The following is an 18,675-nucleotide window of genomic DNA, read 5'->3' as shown; positions in this document are numbered from 1 at the left end:
AAAGACAGCACAGCTGTGTGTAAACCTGATGTCCCCTCTGTCAGAGAACATCCGACTCAGGGATGAAGAAATGGATAAGTGAATTGAAGGTGGGATTAGGTGAGATAGAGAGCCACGGAGAAAGGATTACTGACATTATTTCTATCTGTGGAAGAGGGAGGAGTAAAGAGTAAAGCCTCCCAGTTTTATGGCGTGAGAAATCAGGTCAGTGCTTGAGGTGATGCTGGGCTAATAGATAGACTCTCATGAGTAAAAGAGAGAGACTACTTAAAAATATCCACCCATTTTTACACCATTACACTCTCACATCACACTGCAAGTCAAGCCTTATATTCTATATTTTTTGCTTTTCCCTTCAGCCTGTCTCCTGTGCTCCTGCCTCTGTCGGTCATTTGATATGTTTCCCAGAATAACCCATACACAGTGTGTCATGTGGCTGCACTTCTGTTTGGTCTATTGAGGCCACTGTAGGTGGACAAATGATGTCTTTTACAAAAGATTTCTTCCTCTGCACCCGTTTTATGTTGATGGAAAGCAACCATTACACTGCACTCCAATAAAAGCTGAGTGGCCTTGTACAATTTTTTAAATTATTCCAAGTAACTGAAAATTAGAATGAATGCTCAGTTTTGGTAATGAAGAGATCTGCTCTCAAATCAATTAAAATTGAAATTAAAATTAAAGACCACAGCCTAAAAACAGGGATCACAGAGTGCTTTTAAACAATAACCCATTTGTGTGCCAAGTGACAATAGCATTAGCAGAGCGAGCGCCCCCTGCCTTCAGTCCTCCTTACAGGTTAATGTCCACATGCTTGTGCTGTTTACCCATTGCTCTGGTTGAGTAGTTATATGCCAGTCTATCCGACACGACCTGCTGCTCTGGAGCCTCCTGCAGCTCTTTGACTCGATTACAATGGCTCCTCGAGGCTTTAAAAGAATAACCGAAATAAAGATTTTTTGTTTTTCATACAGAGGGTATTGATGATTACAGATATTGAAACTAAATTCAATCATGCTATAACATTTTTGTGAGATAAAAATGCATTCCGTCTTGCAAAAAAACCTTCAATTCTTTTGAGTTTTTTTTGCCATTTTTTTTTTTTAACTTTTGGCAATGTTTTTTATTTCATTTTTTAAATTTAAACAAAAAAAATAAAATTTTCTGAAAAACTTGCAAATTTTGATTTTTTTGTGAGATTTCAATTTTTTTTGAATTTCTGCAAATTTTTAAAATTCCATTTTTTGAAAATGTGGCAAATTTTAAAATTACCTTTTTCATTTTTTATGCGAAATTATGACATTCTGGCAATTTTTAAAATTTCAGAATTTTTGCACATTTTTGCACGTTTTAAAATTTCTTTTTGAATTTTTTTTTCAAATTTTTAAAATTTCAAAAAAAATTTTTTTTTTAATTTATGACAGTACAATGTTTTTAATATTTGAAAATATTTGCTTTTTAAGTAAACAACTAAGACATCACATTTACAAGTTTATGAATTCAAAAAACGTCTCATTTAAATGAATATCAATGGATATTTACTTTATGTACTAGTGTGAAGATCACATACATTTTGTGGCTCCAGAATGACTTAAACCCAGGTGAGCTAAGGCAAAATGGCTTTTATGAAACTAAAGGTTGCAGACCCTTGGCCTAGAACAATCAAAATATGGTTAATATGTTTGACCAACTTGTAATTCTGATGTCGACCAGTAAGGGTGACATTTAACTAAGTGTTCCCAAATACCTCATGCTGCGACCCTAAAAATAACAGTGCCTGTTGAACAGCGACTCATGGGAATACACTAATAGACCAATATGCAAGCAGACACCCCCCAAAAAACTAAATTTAGCTTATCTGTTGAAAATCAGACTATCTATATGTGCATAAAACCATGCGTTTTTAAATTCCTAGCTTACTCATATAAGGTGTCTTGTGTTGATGAAGAAATGTTAAAAGATCGAATATTTTCCTGTTTGAATGGTTTTATATCAAATTTAACTCTTGTTTTGTTTGTATTTTTAAAGTAATAGATGCAGTTGCAACTTATTTTTAATTTTGAAAGGATTTCAAAAGGCACCAGTTTTTCCTGACTTCCCTCACTTTTAAAATCCCTAGTTAGGACAACTATTCAAACCTTTAAGCCTCATTAAAGTTTGAGGTTTGCACTCTCTATGGACAAAACTGCACCACATCTCTTACACCGCACACTGATGAAAATGATCATCTTGCATGTAGCTCAAAAATCCGTCCGTGGAAAATGTCAACAAAGCCCGCCTCTGTCGCATGTTCTCACTGACTTTGTCTGATGTCTTCCTGCTGCAGTGGTTGGAAGCTTTAAAAATCACTACATAGAACTGGTCAGGCTGGTCTTTGATGGTTTGCTTTCACAGTCCACATTTAAGCATCAATATTAATTCCACTCTGTTTTATGGCCAGCTTAAAAACTCCCCATATGAGCTTTAACATCATTGTTTTGTTTTTTATGGTCTGCAGCTTTACGTTTTGGGCTGCGTCTCATGGCTCTCATCAGCCCTTTTGATTACTTTCCAAGAAACAAAAAAAATCTAATAAACCCCCGGTACACTTCCTGCCCAGACAGCAGACTTGCAAAGTCAGCCGCTAGCTGGTGAAGATAGGGGGAGCATTTAGCAGCCGTGAATACTTTTATTCCTCAGGTTGACATAAAATTGGCTCCAAATGATTGCTAACACTTGCCTGGGTGTGAAAATGAGCAACAGTGTTCTAACAGGTTGGCTCAGTCCACTTTTAGATACAGCCATTTCTCTTTTTCTACTCAAAAAACATCAATGTTGTAATGAATAATTTAACCACAAGATTTGGATCTGAATGTGGTTTTACCAATGCCAGACACATCAAACAAATCATCAGGATCAGTTTGTGTATCGCCTTTTTTACTCTTTTCCTCACGAAGCTTTAACAATCATTTATTTTGTACAAGGGTTAAATCATGTTTGGTTTAATAACTTGAAAAAATAAAACAGCCTCTGATGAATCAATGACCTAGAAATTAAACAGCTCAACCATGGCCCCTTTAGTGAGGATTTACAGTTCAGTGAAGCTGACACATAACATGTTATCATACCTTCATCAGACCTGCACATTTTCTAAAAGTTCCCCATTAGTCTCCATATCAGTGTGACCGCTCTGCTGTGTTTCACCTTCTTCTCCCTCAGATCAGAGGTCCTAGTGCTTCTGCTGCGTTGGGATCAGGGCAGGTCTTTCCACTAGACACTGAGAAATTCCTGTTTTTATTGAGGGGCGAATGCTTTATTATAACCTCAAAAGGAATGCTGTCAGGGGATTTGCTGTGCTTTACAGAAATGTTGAACTCTCCATTGGAATAAAGCTTTGCTTTGAATGTGAGCCTGTTTCTTTATGAATAGAGAGATTTTACACTTCAGCATCCTCCTTTTGTATTCCCTCTTCAACCTCTCTCACTTTTCTTTATCTCAGGGCCAGGCGAAGGTATTTGCTCTGCTGGAAGGTTTAGACTCCATGCCAGAGGACACAGAGGTCTACATTGTTTTGGAAGGGTCCACATTGGTCCATGTCACCCGGGCTCAGAGTGACGTTATGCTTTGCTTTATAGTTCCCGGTATGTGCATATTATTTTCTATTGTAAGTATGTGTTAATGCCCTTTGAGGTCATTTCCTCTGTTATACAATTAAAATGGAACTATGTATTCAGTGAAGCATGTTTGGACATTAGATTTCACGTCCTGACAATTCCAGGTTTTTCCACACCTATCCGTGATATACTCAGGAACTGTTATTCAGTGTTTCAATCTCTACACACACATATACACATACACACATGCACACACACACATGCACATATACAAAGACCGTCTGTACAAATGGTCTGGGAGGATGCAGGATCTTATCAGCTTCCTCTCAGGGGGGAAACGTCTCCACAAACAATATGTCAACATCACTGAGCCTCTGTGTAGGTTGACACAGACATCAGAGAGTCCTGCCTGTTGGAAAGCGCTCTGCAAAAGCTCGACTGTTAAAACCTGAAATCTTTCTACATTAAAGGAGAAATTGTGAAGCTTTGTAAGCATGAAAACAAGATTTTTGAACCTGATTCAAACACCAATTAAAGTACTAGAAGTCTCGGTTTGATGCCCAAACATCTGGTATTCAAATGTATTTTTATTGATTGTCAAATTTCTGTCTGGAGCTAAACTGTTTTTTTTTGTGTGTGTGTTGGGTCCCTCTCTAGGACATAACCTGGCCGAAATGGTCTCTGTGCAGGCCTACATGTGCTCTGCAACCGCACCCCTCACCTGGGTGGGCGGGGCTTCACTTGAGTACGTCCAGGATGATGCTCAGGTAGGGAAGAGACAGATTTGGGCCTACATTGCATGCAAGTTTGAGCACCCCATATGGAGATAGAGAAACACTTATAATTAAATTATTTGGGAAAAAACATTTTAGCTTGAAAATAAATGTAAGATTTCATTGAAAATCCTCATCTTACTCCCTCCTTAGTAAACAACCTACAAATGTTATCACACATTGTATCTTTTTCTTCGCTGCTTTGTCTCAGGAACTGGCAGAGCACCTAGTTATCCACGGACATTGCCTGAGCTCCACAGATCACAAAGAGCTGAGCAGCCTCTTTAACCTGGGCCAGCAGAGCTCTCGCTGGGCCATGGATCGTCGTGTGGCCTTGGCCATGGCGAACCTGGATATCCCGCAGAACTGGAATGTTCTGGGGAGCCACAGTGGAGACGGTGAGAGCAGGATTGTCTTATCTCGCTAAACCGGCTTTCCTGCACAAATACTGCATGTTTATCAAAAGTACGTTATTAGCCTCAGATGATGTGTTTGCATAAACATTTATGTTAGAGAAAGTTGTGAAATGTTGTTAAATGGGAGGTTTAAAGAAATTCTCTGTTGTGTCTGGAAAAGTTGTGGCCTGTGTTATACAATGAAGACCAACTGTTGAACTCTGCATCACCTCCACCTCTCCACATCATTCCCATTTTCCATCCATGCTCACTGGGCTGAAAATCGGAAGTGAACATTGGTCACGTGTGCTTCTGTTGAATTCATCAAAGCCAATTAAGCAGCATGTAATGCGGTTAATAGAGCCTTTCCATCTGGAAGAAGCCTGAGGCAAAGCTTAACCAATCTGAGGGCAAGTGTGTCTGTATGTGTGTGTGTGTGGTTTATGTGTACACCATGTTTGCTAGATGCCAGCATCAGTTTGTGTAAGGCCACCCACATAAAATACAAACCAGATTTAGCGTTAATATAGTTATGGCAGTCTGTTTCATTGCAGCGTCTCCCTCTAAATGTCTGCGGTTAATTTGATAACACTGCTGCTGACATCACTCTCTGGTGGAGCTGTATGAGACTGAGCAATCAATCTCTGACTGTCATTTGGTAGTTATCATTTTTATAGTGGCACCATTGTTGTAGATGCTGAAAAAAACAGCACCTGGTATGTACTGTGTTTTTGAAACAGAGTGTCTTTGGACATGTGGAAAAGAAAAAAAATCCCCTCTTGATTACTATTAAGTTACCTTTAATCAAATCAAATCTTTTATAGACAAAAGTTTTTTGCCTCAGTCTGGAGGTTTAAATAGCTGTAGGTATGAGGACAAAAATGTCTTATATAACTTGTTTTGAACACTTTATTTACCCTTTTTATCACTTAGTACAGTTCTACATTTTCATTTAGCAGATGCTTTTGTTCAAAGTGATGTACTACACAAGAAAGAATTTCGACAGAAGAGAAAACCTTAGTAAGTGCGACAAAGCGCTACAAGTTATTTGGCTGCAGATGCCGCTATTAAGTGCAAGAGGATTTTTTTTTCCTATGTAGAATAATGCGTCCATAACTAACCACAATTAATCTCTGCAAAAACATAGTTCGACCTTCAACAACATTCAATGATCAGTGCTAAATGTTTTCTAAGAGCTGGGTCTGAGACCTTCTGATCATTCCACCCCTGAGGTTGAAGAGGAGAAGGTTCAGCTTAAATGTTCCCTGAACAGATGAGTCTTCAGACATCTCTGAAAGTTGAAAGGGACTCTGCGGATCATATTGAGGAGCTGTCTCCAACCTATTTTTGTGCCATGGACTGGTTTTAATGTCAGACGATATTTTCACGGACCAGCTCTTCTTCTGTCTCCTCAGTGGCTCTTTTACCGTGCCTAAAGAAACTTTCCAAAGATGTTTGTTTTTTGTCAATTTTGCTAGCTTGGGGATTTGTGTCAAAAATGAGTCATAGACGGTTAAGACGGAAAGATTCTGGTCATTTTTTTTAAATAAAACATCATTCAGAATCAAATAATAAATCAAACTGAAATAGTTTAAGTCAAGTATTTTTTATGTGCAGTACTGGTCCTTGGCCCGGGAGTTGGGGACCACTGGTATAGAGTTTAGTAATTCATTCCACCATTTGGGCACAGCAGAGGAGAAGAGTCTGGCTAGAGATTTAGAGCCGCGCTGCGCTGGGAGCACCAGGCGTCTTTCACAAGCAGAGCGTAGAGGGCAAGAAGGAGTGTAGACCTGAAAGAGGGACCCAAGGTAGGCTGGAGCTGTTCTTGGCAATGTTTTGTAAGCCAGGAGAAGAGCTTTCGTACCCGCTCAGCTTTAGTATCAGAGCACAATCTTTAGTTTTCATTTTTGTTCATAATTGATTTAAAATTACCGCCACTGAAGCATTTTAAATGATGCCCAAAACGTTAAGTTCATTTTTTTCATGAGATACAACACAACAGGTTGAACAGAAGCAGAGCAGCCCCCTGCAGCGAATGTCCGATTCTATGTTTGTTTAGAGTTTTAATGAGAATGAAAATTTTCAGTCCTTTAGTCAGTGCTGTCAGTGTAGACGAGTGTTTCCCTCTGCTGGTGTATATTTCATCAGATTCACACAGAGTTTTGAATCTTCCTCTTGCTACATTCTTGCAGTATTGATGACAGATGTGAAACCAGATCAGACAGCTTCTGTCGTATTTTCATCTTGGCCTTTAAAACTTGGTATTTAAATTGTGACTGTTGGACTTTTCATTCAGATCCAACACTGCTGTTACTGTAGCTAATGTGACTTATTTCTGCACTTTTCTTTATAAATTGAGTCAAAGTTTGTTTTTTGGTGCTTCCTTAACAAAAGGATCTTGATATCTGATTGCAAACAAAAACACACTGGTAAACACATTCATTAACAGTCGTAACAACATTGAAAAATCTTATGATCTAGTCATATACATCTAGACTGCAAAGCCAGCGCTGTGTAGCATCATAGAGTATTTGTATTGTGTTGTTGATCCAGAGAGCATTACTTTCAAATAATTTGCTCTTCAGAAGGCTGTAATATGACATAATGGGTCCACCAGTTGCTGGACTGTGCCTCATTTGATGCAGTTCAGTTACCTGGATACAGGTCTTGCTCAGTGTAAGTGGCAGGAGTAAAAGCTTTTATTTCCTTAAAGTGGGTCAGTGGGGCAGAGAGATCCAGAGAAGGAATCAATCATTGACATTTAGGTTAATTATCACAGGCTGGTTGGTGGTTATGAGGAAAAGAGATTTGTTATGTTAGTTTCTCCTAGTTTTTTTCACTTCCAGTCACTTCCTAGTTTTTCTCATCTCGCCAGATCTCACTTTCATTCAGCAGATGTCTTTGATCTCACTGCATACTTTAATCTCTGCTGAGCTATTTTAAATCTCTTCTCATCACCAGACCACAGCCTCAGAGAGTCTCCCCTCCACCTTGCTGTGCGGTGGGGTCTGTATCGCCTGGCGGAGCTGCTGCTTTGTCAGCCGGGGGGTCTGATGGCAATCAGCCTGCCAAACGAAGACGGCGTCACCCCGCTGCAGCTGGCACAGACAGCAGGCAACACGGAGCTCCTGGAGCTGCTCGCACAGTAAGATGATCAGCACAGACAGCAGACGTCATGTGGAGACACTGACAAATGAATCAGAGCAATTATTCAGTCATAGCTGTACTGCTTGATAGAAGGTCACAGGTTCATGAGGAGAATAACATGATATATGTCTCACTGACAAGTCTTCATTCAATCACGGGTCATAGATTCACTAATGAACCCAAAGCAGCAGGTCTGTGTCTGTCAGGCTGAGGGAGGAAGGCTCTGTAAAACTCTGCAGAGGAAGGAAACGCTTATCACACAAAAAGGCTCCTTTTAGCCAGCAGGCTCAAACCTAGAAACTGCTTTTGCTAACAACTGCACAGCCGTGCCTTTAAGCTATTACCCCAGATAATTAGGATTCTTTAAATATCTGAAGTAATATAAATATACAGGTTTAAGTGCTTTTTATGATCATGTTAAATGCAAAACAGCAGTTTGTAAAACCTGTCAAACTCAGGAATGTTTTGTGCTCAATCTGGACCGTAAATCTTTAAGCTCACCTTTACAGACCTGTTTACTTGGCTTTAAAACCTAGACTATACTTTAATCTGCTGATTGAAGTGATTTATTTGTATCTTCACATTCTTTGGAAAGTTTTTCCAGCCATATTTCAGATTGTGAACCCTAATATTTTCATCTCTGATTAAACTAACCCACCTGTCGTTCTGTAGCCCACCCAACCCTCTGGCCACCCCACCTGCAGGTCTGTCCCAAGTTTGGGCAGACCGGTCCCGCTTGCTGAGGTTCTGTCATGACACAGGGAATCTGACCCTGACTGTTCGGCAAAACCTGAGGTGGAGCTCTGAAGAGAGCCGGCACTCTGACATCCTGCTCCTTAGAGACCGGCTCAGAGACGAGGAGTTCCTCAGAGAGGTGAGTTTGAGTCATTCCTCTTACTAAGGCTGTACCACTGAACCTGAAAGAGCACTCAAGATTTATACAATTAACAGCATGGATTCAAAACCAGTACATCCCTGTCCTATCTGTAATTATTTCCTAAAGTATTACCTTTTTACCCTCAGATCAAAGCTTTACGGAGGGAGCGTGCTGAGACCATCTTAGGGAAAGAAGAACTGGTGGATGATCCTGCAGACAGTGGTAAACTACCAAGTCTTAACCCTCCTGTTTTATGTCAAAATAAAAATCATCTGTTTTAGGTTAAGTGTTTTTAGGAGATACAGAGGCTTAAGAGAGGCTGCATTATTGATAGAAATTGGCTGCCCTCATGTGGAGGGTTAAGGCATTGCGCCTGTGTGAAAACATGAAGCTGGGAATTCAGCCCAGGACAGATGCAAGAGAATTTTAGTTTTTACTTTTTTATTAACAGTACATTCAGAGGAGGTCTGATCATCATCTCAATAACAAAGGTGTTTTAATTTGAAATGTGTGAGTCAAAGTGTTATCACATGCTAAATAGCAGCGCTAGCAAACTTCTTGTATTTAAGATGCACTTAGGTTGTAAATGGTTTGCAGGTGATTCAAACCTTTTTGTAAAAATTTGCCACTTGTAGCATTTTAAATGTGTGTTTTTTTTAAGTTCTCTGCTAGATTTGAACATATTTTGTTTCTAACTGTGTTTTAAAGTGTAACACGATAGTGAGATGTGACCTTCAGCTCAAGGTCTTCAATAAAGCAGTAATTTCATTTAGACTAACAGATGATACACAACTGAAATTATGTGATCATGCTTTTAGTTTTATGTCATTTTCTGTACCAATATATTTTCATTGGCTTATGTAATGTGTTGAGTGACGCTAAAAGGAGATAGAGCAGTAATCCAGTTTATTACCAGGTGAAAATTGGAAGGTCAAAGCCTCTTTTACAAGATTGCTGCCCTCACTTTCTCTTTTTCTCCTCATTTCTCTTTCTCTCTCTCTATGTGGAGCAACATCAGAGCCAGCTGGCATCACTGTATCAGCCTGGAGTGAATGTGTTTTATGGTCTCACGCTGAGACACAGAAACCTTTGTCAAAATACAGTTCTTGTTTAGTGTTCTCGTAAAGTTTAGATCTCCAGCTTTCTGAGCTCCTGGTTTTATCCTCACGCTCACGTTGATATATCTCATTTCTACCTTTAACTCCCAGCCTTTATGCCCTTTATTGCTTCTTCTTCCCTTTTCCTGCATTTCCTGCCTTCATGTTTTTATGTGACCTCATATCTAACCACCAAAACCTCCATTCTGCTTTGTTTGGACCTGCTTTGATCTGGGATGCACATGGTAGTAAGATGAAAAGAAAGGAGATCAAGGCCATGTGGTAAAGATCTGCCAGGTTATGTAGAGAAAATGAGGCCTTACAGGGTACATATGTTGTTAAAACTGACTAATGTATGTTTACTTGTGCCTCTTTTGAAGCTTGATGTCTGCATCTCTGTTTGTTTTCTGTCCAATCAGCTCTGTATTCTGATATCAATGGAGGAAACTCTGCTGTAGAAGAAAATGTAAGTATAAAAAATAGTTCATTCTCCCTCCAGTGATTTTCAGATTTCTTTGTTTTTGCTTTTTTGCATTTTTCTCCATGCACATCAGCCATCACCAACCCGCAGACACGGCTAGAAAAAGGCCCCTCAATGCTCCACATTGTTTCACCCTTATTGTTAAGGTGTTGGAATTAGCACCTCACACGCCTCAGTGAATACTGACTTTGTAAGGAGTCAAGTGTATGCTCCATGCTCATAGAGGTGTGGTGTGTGCAAATGAAACCCAGTAGAAGCAGTTTTATTCGATACAGATGCCTGTTGAAATGATAATCTGTTACACACCTTTGCACTTGCTAAACACGTGCGCTTTTGTACTTTTCTTTTACTTTCTGTGGTATGCCTGTGCTCCGATGTGAAAACCACAGAGTGGAAGTGTGCGTGCTGTTGGGTAAAAGGTTCCCATTTCTTTCCTCAGGACTATGAAGAGCCGCTGATGTTTTGCCTGAATGAGGAGGATGAGGAAGATGATCCATCACAGCCTGAGCCTGGTAAACATTTGATTTTCAAAGTCTTTTTTTAAAACACTCTTCAAAGAAAGATGTTCTTCTTTGAAGCCTGTTTTTAGATTTGGTTTTATTTCAGAGCTTTCTGTTCCTCAGCTGCAGATCATGTTTTGTGCAGACTGAAAGTGATCACTGTTGTTTTAGGTGGTGTTTTATTCATAGAGAGTTAGTCAAGCAGCTTCCAGTCATTAATGAGTCCAACTGCAGGAAACATTCCCTTTCCTGAGCAGACCTCTAATCCTCAGCTCTGACCGTCTACCATCCCTGCAGACTGAATGTGAAAGGATCACATTTCAGCCCCCTGCATGTCTTGCCCCCCTCTCTTTGCAGTCTTTGGAGTCCTGTCACTCTCTGTTTTCTGTGATCATAGCACTGAGAAGTCTTTTAACACCACATGTCGGGAAGACTCCTGTGAGCCGTTCTGTTAGTCATCTGACTCCTGCGTGTAACAGAGGATCATGGATGAACCTTAGCTAGGTGGCTGTAGGTGGCTTCACTCCGGCCTGCTCCTGGATGGGAAAGGGGTGGACTGTGGAGAGGGAACATCCTGCGGGTTAATAATTGGCTTGTATTGCTGTGGAGCAGACTGATGCCTCAGTGTAAGAATGCTGTGGTTACAAGCTGAGGCTGCAGGCTTTAAAACACTTGGCATCAGACATCTGCAATCTAGACTTCCTGTGGCTGATGTTTTCCATGCTGTATGGCTTGGACACTTCAACTCTGTGTGCATAGGCTGTGTGTGTGTGTGAGTGTGTGTTTGTTGGCTGATTGGGGTTGTCATATTTCTGTGCAGTCTTTGAAGATGCCTGCCTGTGACCTAGATTGATCCCTTTTTGGTGGTTCAGACGAATAACACTGGTCATTGGAATCCTGTTTTTTGTTCCAAGTTTCCCCTCGATGCAATGTTTGATGAAACAATAGCTCAGACTGAAAATGACTCAGGATTTATACATGTTATTCCTCCAGGATTACAATGCTTATCTGACCCTTGAAGAATTTTGATTCCTTATTAGACATTCTTAAGCTGTCCGGCATTCCTAGTGACGGGAAGGTTTGTATTTTTTTACAAACCAGTGAAGCAGAATGAGGGATTCCAGTCTGTGTGTATGGCATGCAATATGACTGCTTGACTTGAGCTAATGCGTCATCAGACAGAAAGACAGACACAACTCCTCCACCCAGAGCTTCAGCTAAAGATGAGGAATTTAGAGCCAAGCTGTCATGTTCCCCCTGTCTTCTTGATGCCAGCTTCTCCTCCCTCCTTTTCAACTCTAATTCTGTTACCATAGCTTACATAAAATACAGCCCAGCACCAGCAGGTTGTTCAAAGTGAAGAATCTGAGTGTAATAGTTAAATAGTTTAAAGGGAAATAGATAAAACTCTGTTTGTTGTCTTCAGTTCTTCTGTCCCCCCTTCTTGTCCCCCACTCCTGCCCTCCCGATGCCCCTGAAATTTAAATACCCCACCCAAAACACACACTTGCTCCCAAATACCTACACAAAAACACACACTCATGCACCCATGCCCCTTTCAGGTCCCACCCTTCCAGGTCAGCATTTTAATGTGAGTTTAGTGAACAAACAGCAAAGGCCACTTCATCCTGAGGAGCTTTGCTTTCCACCACTGAGGAAGAGAAGGAGGTCAATGTGTGTGTGTGTTTGCATGATGTCAGTGTTTGTGTGCAGGCTGAGTGCAGAGGAGAAGAGTGCTCTGAAGGGGGCAAGGGGTATGGGGAAGTAAAAAAAAATTGGGGGTAGTTTGTAGCTGAATGGGGGTTGCCAGGGCTTTGCTGAATGCAGTTTTTCCAGCAGCTTGTTGAGATCCCCAGGGAGAGAAGAGTGGTAGAGTGTGAGAAGTGTGTGTGTGTGTGTAACTGTGTGTGATGTGGGGGGAAAAGAGAAGGGGAGAGCACCAGAAAGGGATTTATGATATGGATAGTTTGGCAGGGCGACAGCGGACGATGAGTTCAACGACAGAAACTCTAACAAGAGTCTCCGACCCCGGCTGAGCGATCTAATTGGAGAACGGAAAAAAGGATTAAACCCCACACAGACCCCACAAAGGCAGCATTAATGTTCACCAGTACAGTGCCAACACCCCTTCCCATGCACGCAAACTCACAGAGAAACCCCTTTCTATGGACTCAGTGCACCTCTCTCCTTTTCCCTGCATATATTCTCCCAACAAAACCCTCCTCATCCTTTTATTTCCTCTTTTGTTTTCACATTCCTCCATTTATGTGCGTTTATAAACCCATGTTTGGCCTTTTTCCAAACAGCCATTGTTGGACATGTCTCTTAAACCTCCTTCACCATCCCTTTTCTCTCACTTTTTACCACCTCTCGCCACATTTATCCCCGCTGCTGCAAATGGGGCACTGTACTCCTGCAAGTTGGCAGAGGGGAAACGGGGGGTGGCGGAAGAAGAGAACAGCGGCGGCTCTCACTGCTGTCTCCATGGTGAGGCTGCTGACCTGGCAGTCTGCTCCCCCCTCCTCCTCCATTCCCCATGCTCTAAACCCTCTGTTCCCCCTTCAGTGTGGCTTTGACATGCTAAAATATAGAGAAAGACACAGAGAAAATGGAGTGATGCAGGAGGACTCTTCAGATGTGGCATCAGGCGTGTTTTCCAAAGAACAGCTTTTACCTCGGGTTGTGTTGCAGCTCTGCAGTCTGACGTCTCTCTGAGAAAATTATGAACTCACAGGGTTAATGATTTCTCCTGTGTCTGAGACTCACCTCTACTTAACTGTCTGCCCTCCTGTTTGTCTTCGCTGTAGGCTTCGAACTCACCCCTCTGTTTGACTTTGCCTCTTTCTGTTTCTCCGTCTCTCCCTCCTTCAGTCACTCTTTCCGGCCGTCAGTACACTCCTCCCCCCCTACTCCTGCTCCTGTCAGCATGTGTTGATCTCTCTCCCCCCTCCCTCTGTACTGTGTGTGGTAGATGAGTGACTGAGGGGGGACAGAGAGATTTTAGAGTGCTGGAGGTTGGCACACATTTGAGAGGAGCAGTGAGAAACAAAGTCAGAGGAAACTCAGAGAAAGTAGCAGAGGGAGACGACAGGATTCTGTCCGACAGTTGGTACAAAGTTTTCAAGGGGGAAGGGGTGGATTTAAGGGGGAGGGGTGGCTGGGGGAGACAGAGGGGAACATGCTGGCTCACTCCTGAAGTGTCAGAGTGTCTACAGCGCTGGAAAAAAGGAAAGTGAACGCTGCAGCTTGTAGGCAGTCTGTGAGACATGGATGTATGCTGAGGCGCTGTTTATTTATTTATCAAACACCCGAGCTGTTTGGATGAAGATTTCCTTGAAGATTACAGAACATGGACTCTGACTCTGACTCTCCGTTCAACTACTCCTGGCCTTCTTTTCCTAAGATGAGGATGCGCAGAAAGAAAGATAACAGTGAGTGATTTTGTAATGATGAATTGAAACTTTACCTCATACATTTATTGATTTATCTTCACATCTTTCTCTCTGACTTCTTGGATGTACACGCTAAATAAGATGTCAGTGTCCCTTTTTATTCTCCTTACAGTCATATATTCTCATAGTGTAGTTTTTAATAGAAGATAATGTCACTGATGTGTTTAGTGACAATGTGTGCACAGGTTCGCTCTTCCCATAACCTACATCATGTTGCTCATACAAATGGAAGACTAAACCACAACTTTTTCTCCATGCAGACACGTCTCAGCGCTCAGTGCTGAACAATACAGTTAAAATTAGATCGCTTTCCATTACACATTCTTATTCACAGGCCTCCTCTGCAGCAGAGAGGCAATCACAGTGAGATAACTGCATGTTTGCCGCTGATGTAACCTGATATCTGACAGTATGTTGCGGAATGTCAGATGTCCACTCGAGCCTTATTGAGCATCTCGACATCCTCAGGCTGCACTGTTGTTTGCATGAATGAGCCCTGCTGATAAGTTGTGGCCTCGTGTGACTGTGGGCCTCCTCTTAATGAGAGCCTAAATATACCTAAGCATCTGTCTCTTTAAGTAACATGTTTTGTTTATGTGTCACTGGAGTGTCACTTAGTTTTGTCACAGTTTAGGACAAACTTCTGAGACTAAAAAAATCTGGAGCTCTGACTTTGGAATACAGGGTTGTTGCTTCACCATTAGTCATGGGAAAGCAGATGCAGATGCTTAAAATAGTGAAAAATTAAACTGCAGTGTTTAAACAGTTCATTGCTTGTGTGCAAGTGACTGTGTGTGTGGGAAGAGAGAGCAAGCAAGCAGGAGACACAGAAGGAGGTCAGGTTACTGCCATGTCTGTGTCATGGCTCAGCTCCAGTGCTCTTTTCCTCATCTTTCACCAAAAACCTCTGCTGGATTATTCCTGTTATTGCTTTGTAATTGTGACTGACATTGCCAGTTTTTATAAGCACTGCTTGCCTGTTTTGTAGAGACAGTGAGGCATGGAAACAGCCTGATAAACTGATTCTAAATCCTTCAGGTTGATTCATAAGCTCACAGAAGTCAAAACCCAAAGTAGGGCAGGTCTAGTGTCACCGTGCACCTGCAGAGTGAAATGTGATTTCAGGTGTGTGGAGCCACAAGTTTATTTCTCCACTCTGAAGACTGATCGCGGCTCACTCTGGGTTTACCTCTTCCTGGATCTCTCTGGCCGAGGTGACGTGCTGAAATGTAAACACATTGAGAATGCACAATGTGATGCTTGGACCTGGATGTTTGACCGCAGGTGTCATAGCTCAGAGTGGGTTTGTGGATTTTGGTGGACAATTGTTTTAATGATTTAAACGACCCTCCATGAGCGCTGAAGACAAATAATTAGCTCTTCCATTTTTATGAGCTATTAACAGCCGCTGTTGTGATTCTTTTAGACCCTGCTTGTTATTTTACCCTGCGCCTAATTTCTCCCAGCTCTCACTATGGTGACAACTGTTTGGTGAGGTGCTTAAAAAGTAACTGACATCACAGAAGAAGGGACAGCACGGGCAAATAAATCAAGCCAAGGTGTTTACATGATGAACAATTATATCTCTCTGTTTACCTTGAATTTTTTTTTCCCGCTTCAGCACACCAGCAGCTTCCAAAGAGAGCAAACCTTGAGAAAGGGCCCTTGTGACAACCCTGCCTCCCCCCTCTCTCCATCCTGCCTCACCCGATCCCTCTCTCCCAGGGGTGTGCATGGGTTGAAGGGTCACTCTCTGTGTTTAACTGCCCTGGTCTGGAAACCTGGCAGTGACTGCTGTCTTTGTCTGGCTCTCTGCACAGCTCCAGCTCTTTCTTTTTTCCCTCTGCTGCTGCTTCAGGCCCTGCTACTGTATAGGGTTGGCTCTCGCTCGGGGACATGCTCTGAATATCACATTGCTCCAAATATACCTTCTCTGAGCAAAATCTTATACAAATAACCCCACATGGTGCTTTGCTTTCCTCTTTGAAATGGCAGCCTGCAGACAGCACTCTCCATCCCAGAGACGGAGACAGCTCCTCCTGTAGAAAGATGGATTCAGCTCGACTCTAACTTGTCAGTAATATGAACTCCCTTCTCCTCTGTTATTCCCTGAGTTAACTAATGTTAAACACAGATCGCAGCGCCTGACAGTAATGTTCACTGAGGCAGTGTTTATGGGTCAGAGGTGTGTGAATGATCGGGTCTGTGGCAGCCAGCTGTGGCTTTGGACCTGGCCCAGAACCTGAGCTATTAGTCCTGCCTGTCAAGCTTCTTAAGTGGACTCCATGAAACAGGATCTACTTTCAAACAGAGGTTTGACCCACGTCCAATATCTGACCTCCAGTCTGGCCTAAAACTGTTCATATAATACATAAAAGCAGGTTTGCCTTCTTGCCACATGCCTTTCTGCAGGTATTTTGGAGCTGAACTCGAGGTCGTATACCGTTTATTGTTTTTATGTGGAACAAAGTGGATCATGAAGATGTTAAAAAGCAGAGCAACAGGTTGTAATGTGTATTACACGTGTGTCATTTTCTGCTTTACTGACTTATATGATATGGAGCCGTTTGAGAGATATTCAGAATTGATGAGGAGTGAGGTTTGTATGTCCTGCAGTCTTTTTCTCTGCATTTGATGTGGACGGAACAGAGATCATCTGGTGCCCTCATCAGTGTCTCCCTGTTGCGTCTCAGATTTATTCGACTGACCGCCTACAGGAAGCACAGCCAATTGTTGCTCTGATTTATCCTCTGCTGCTGAAGCTGGACCTCCCCTCTCCTCTCCTCTCCTCTCCTCTGTGGTGCTGGCAGCTTGGAAACTATGGATAAACTATGGATTTATTTTAAGGTCTGGGTTTGATATCTGCTTGAGGGGCTTAGTCTAACACAGCAGTGCCAAACGTTTTCTTTCGCACAGCTGGCGATGTTGCAGGCACAGCCGGGCCAGCATAAAGTGAGACTGTCATTAGGAACATAATAATATAACTGAGCTAATGAGGCTGCCTCGTCTGGTTAGTGTGATGAGCACTGCGCTGTGGATATCAGTAGATGATGTGGTTATAATTCTGTTATACCTGGACTCTGAATTTACCCACAATCGGCATCTGTGAGCTCACTTAGAGGCTCCACTCCACTGCCGAGTGGGAGTTGCAAGATTTATGAGTATTAGAGGGGCTAAGTGCTTTGTAATTTGGTGATGTATTTTTCTCAGTCCTATTTATGACAAGCCAAGGGAAGCTGGAGTTTGACCTTAATGTTCCTTCTCTTAATGGATCAATGGTGACCTGTTAAAGTTAGGTACTTTCCTCAAAGAGTAAGACCCCTGCTAGGAAGTAGTTGCTTTTTTTCTGGATTTCTCTGTAATGCTGATAATCACATTTCATCTTTGAGGATGAAATTAAACAGTGCCTCACTGATGTACTGATGGCTGGCAGGAGTAAAAATGAAAGAGTTGAAATGTTGGTTAAACAAAAAGATGTTTTATGTTTCACTGAAGTGATTTTGACAGCATTCAAATCAGTTTTGCTCAAATAAGTCTACAGGTTGCAGATGTTAGCACACAGGCCACACAGTGAGACGGGCTGCTGTGATTGGACACAGTTGTCGTGAACTGTGATTGGACTAGTTTGAATACATTTGAACACCCCCAGCCTTTAAATTTCCCTGTCCATCGTCTCCCTAAAACAGCAGCAAAGTTCCAACATATGAGCTGGAAAAACTGTTAGAAACTGTAATAAACCAGTAACTGATTAGTTACATGCACTAACATGACCCATAACTCCTAGCTACCTTGCACATCCTAAAACAGCTGTGTTCTATTGGACACATGATCAGTCACACTTTTTAAATATCTGATTAATCATTTAATGATGTTAAGCTAAATAGTTCATGTGGCTACTGTCTCATCTAAGAAGGGTGTTTTTCCCATTGTTTTATTTAGCAGTAATGTGATATAATCACCAGACAGTGTTTATAGGACATCTGAAAGCTATTCCTGTTTTTCCATCAAATAACAAAAAACTTCTGTTATAACAAAGCATCTAAACAGCATGAGAGGGCATGTGTGCCAGTTGTTAGTAAAACAGGTGTGGCTCTGTGAACGTAAGAACTGCAGGAAAACGCAGAAACCTCTACAGCGCCAAAGAGTTTTGGAAGGAATTCTACAAAAAATAAACCAACACGAGGTTACGTGCAGACTTTTGCAGGTAAAACTAGATCATATACTTAAATTATATCCAGGTGTGTATCATATTGAGTAGCCTACAACAGCTTGTACAGTCACGAAACTGCATGTATCTCCTTATGTCTGCCTGGAGGTGAGGCTATTGGAATAAATGGTGGATAGAAAGAAAAGATAATAG

At 41.8% G+C, this 18,675-nt stretch overlaps 1 protein-coding gene across 6 annotated transcripts in view; it reads left to right on the top strand.

Annotated features, from left to right (window-relative positions):
• The window catches only part of LOC141790284 (rho guanine nucleotide exchange factor 28-like), a 42,953-nt gene that overhangs the window by 4,106 nt on the left and 20,172 nt on the right, over positions 1-18,675 (top strand). For 3 of the 6 annotated variants that reach the window (XM_074670048.1, XM_074670047.1, XM_074670046.1), the window contains exons 3-10: positions 3,479-3,620; positions 4,251-4,360; positions 4,578-4,764; positions 7,723-7,906; positions 8,581-8,782; positions 8,932-9,007; positions 10,302-10,348; positions 10,803-10,875. In XM_074670048.1, coding sequence (XP_074526149.1) covers positions 3,479-3,620; positions 4,251-4,360; positions 4,578-4,764; positions 7,723-7,906; positions 8,581-8,782; positions 8,932-9,007; positions 10,302-10,348; positions 10,803-10,875 — 1,021 coding nt within the window. Of the gene's footprint in view, positions 1-3,478; positions 3,621-4,250; positions 4,361-4,577; positions 4,765-7,722; positions 7,907-8,580; positions 8,783-8,931; positions 9,008-10,301; positions 10,349-10,802; positions 10,876-14,046; positions 14,295-18,675 lie in introns of those variants that run through there. The other 3 variants (XM_074670051.1, XM_074670049.1, XM_074670050.1) reach the window with 2 other exon arrangements.

This window comes from Halichoeres trimaculatus, unplaced genomic scaffold, assembly GCF_033239565.1.
Source record: "Halichoeres trimaculatus isolate MK-OKI-2021-1 unplaced genomic scaffold, fHalTri1.1 fHalTri1_scaffold_5, whole genome shotgun sequence".
Lineage (NCBI taxonomy): Eukaryota > Metazoa > Chordata > Actinopteri > Labriformes > Labridae > Halichoeres > Halichoeres trimaculatus.
This window is presented reverse-complemented; position numbering and strand designations above follow the sequence as displayed.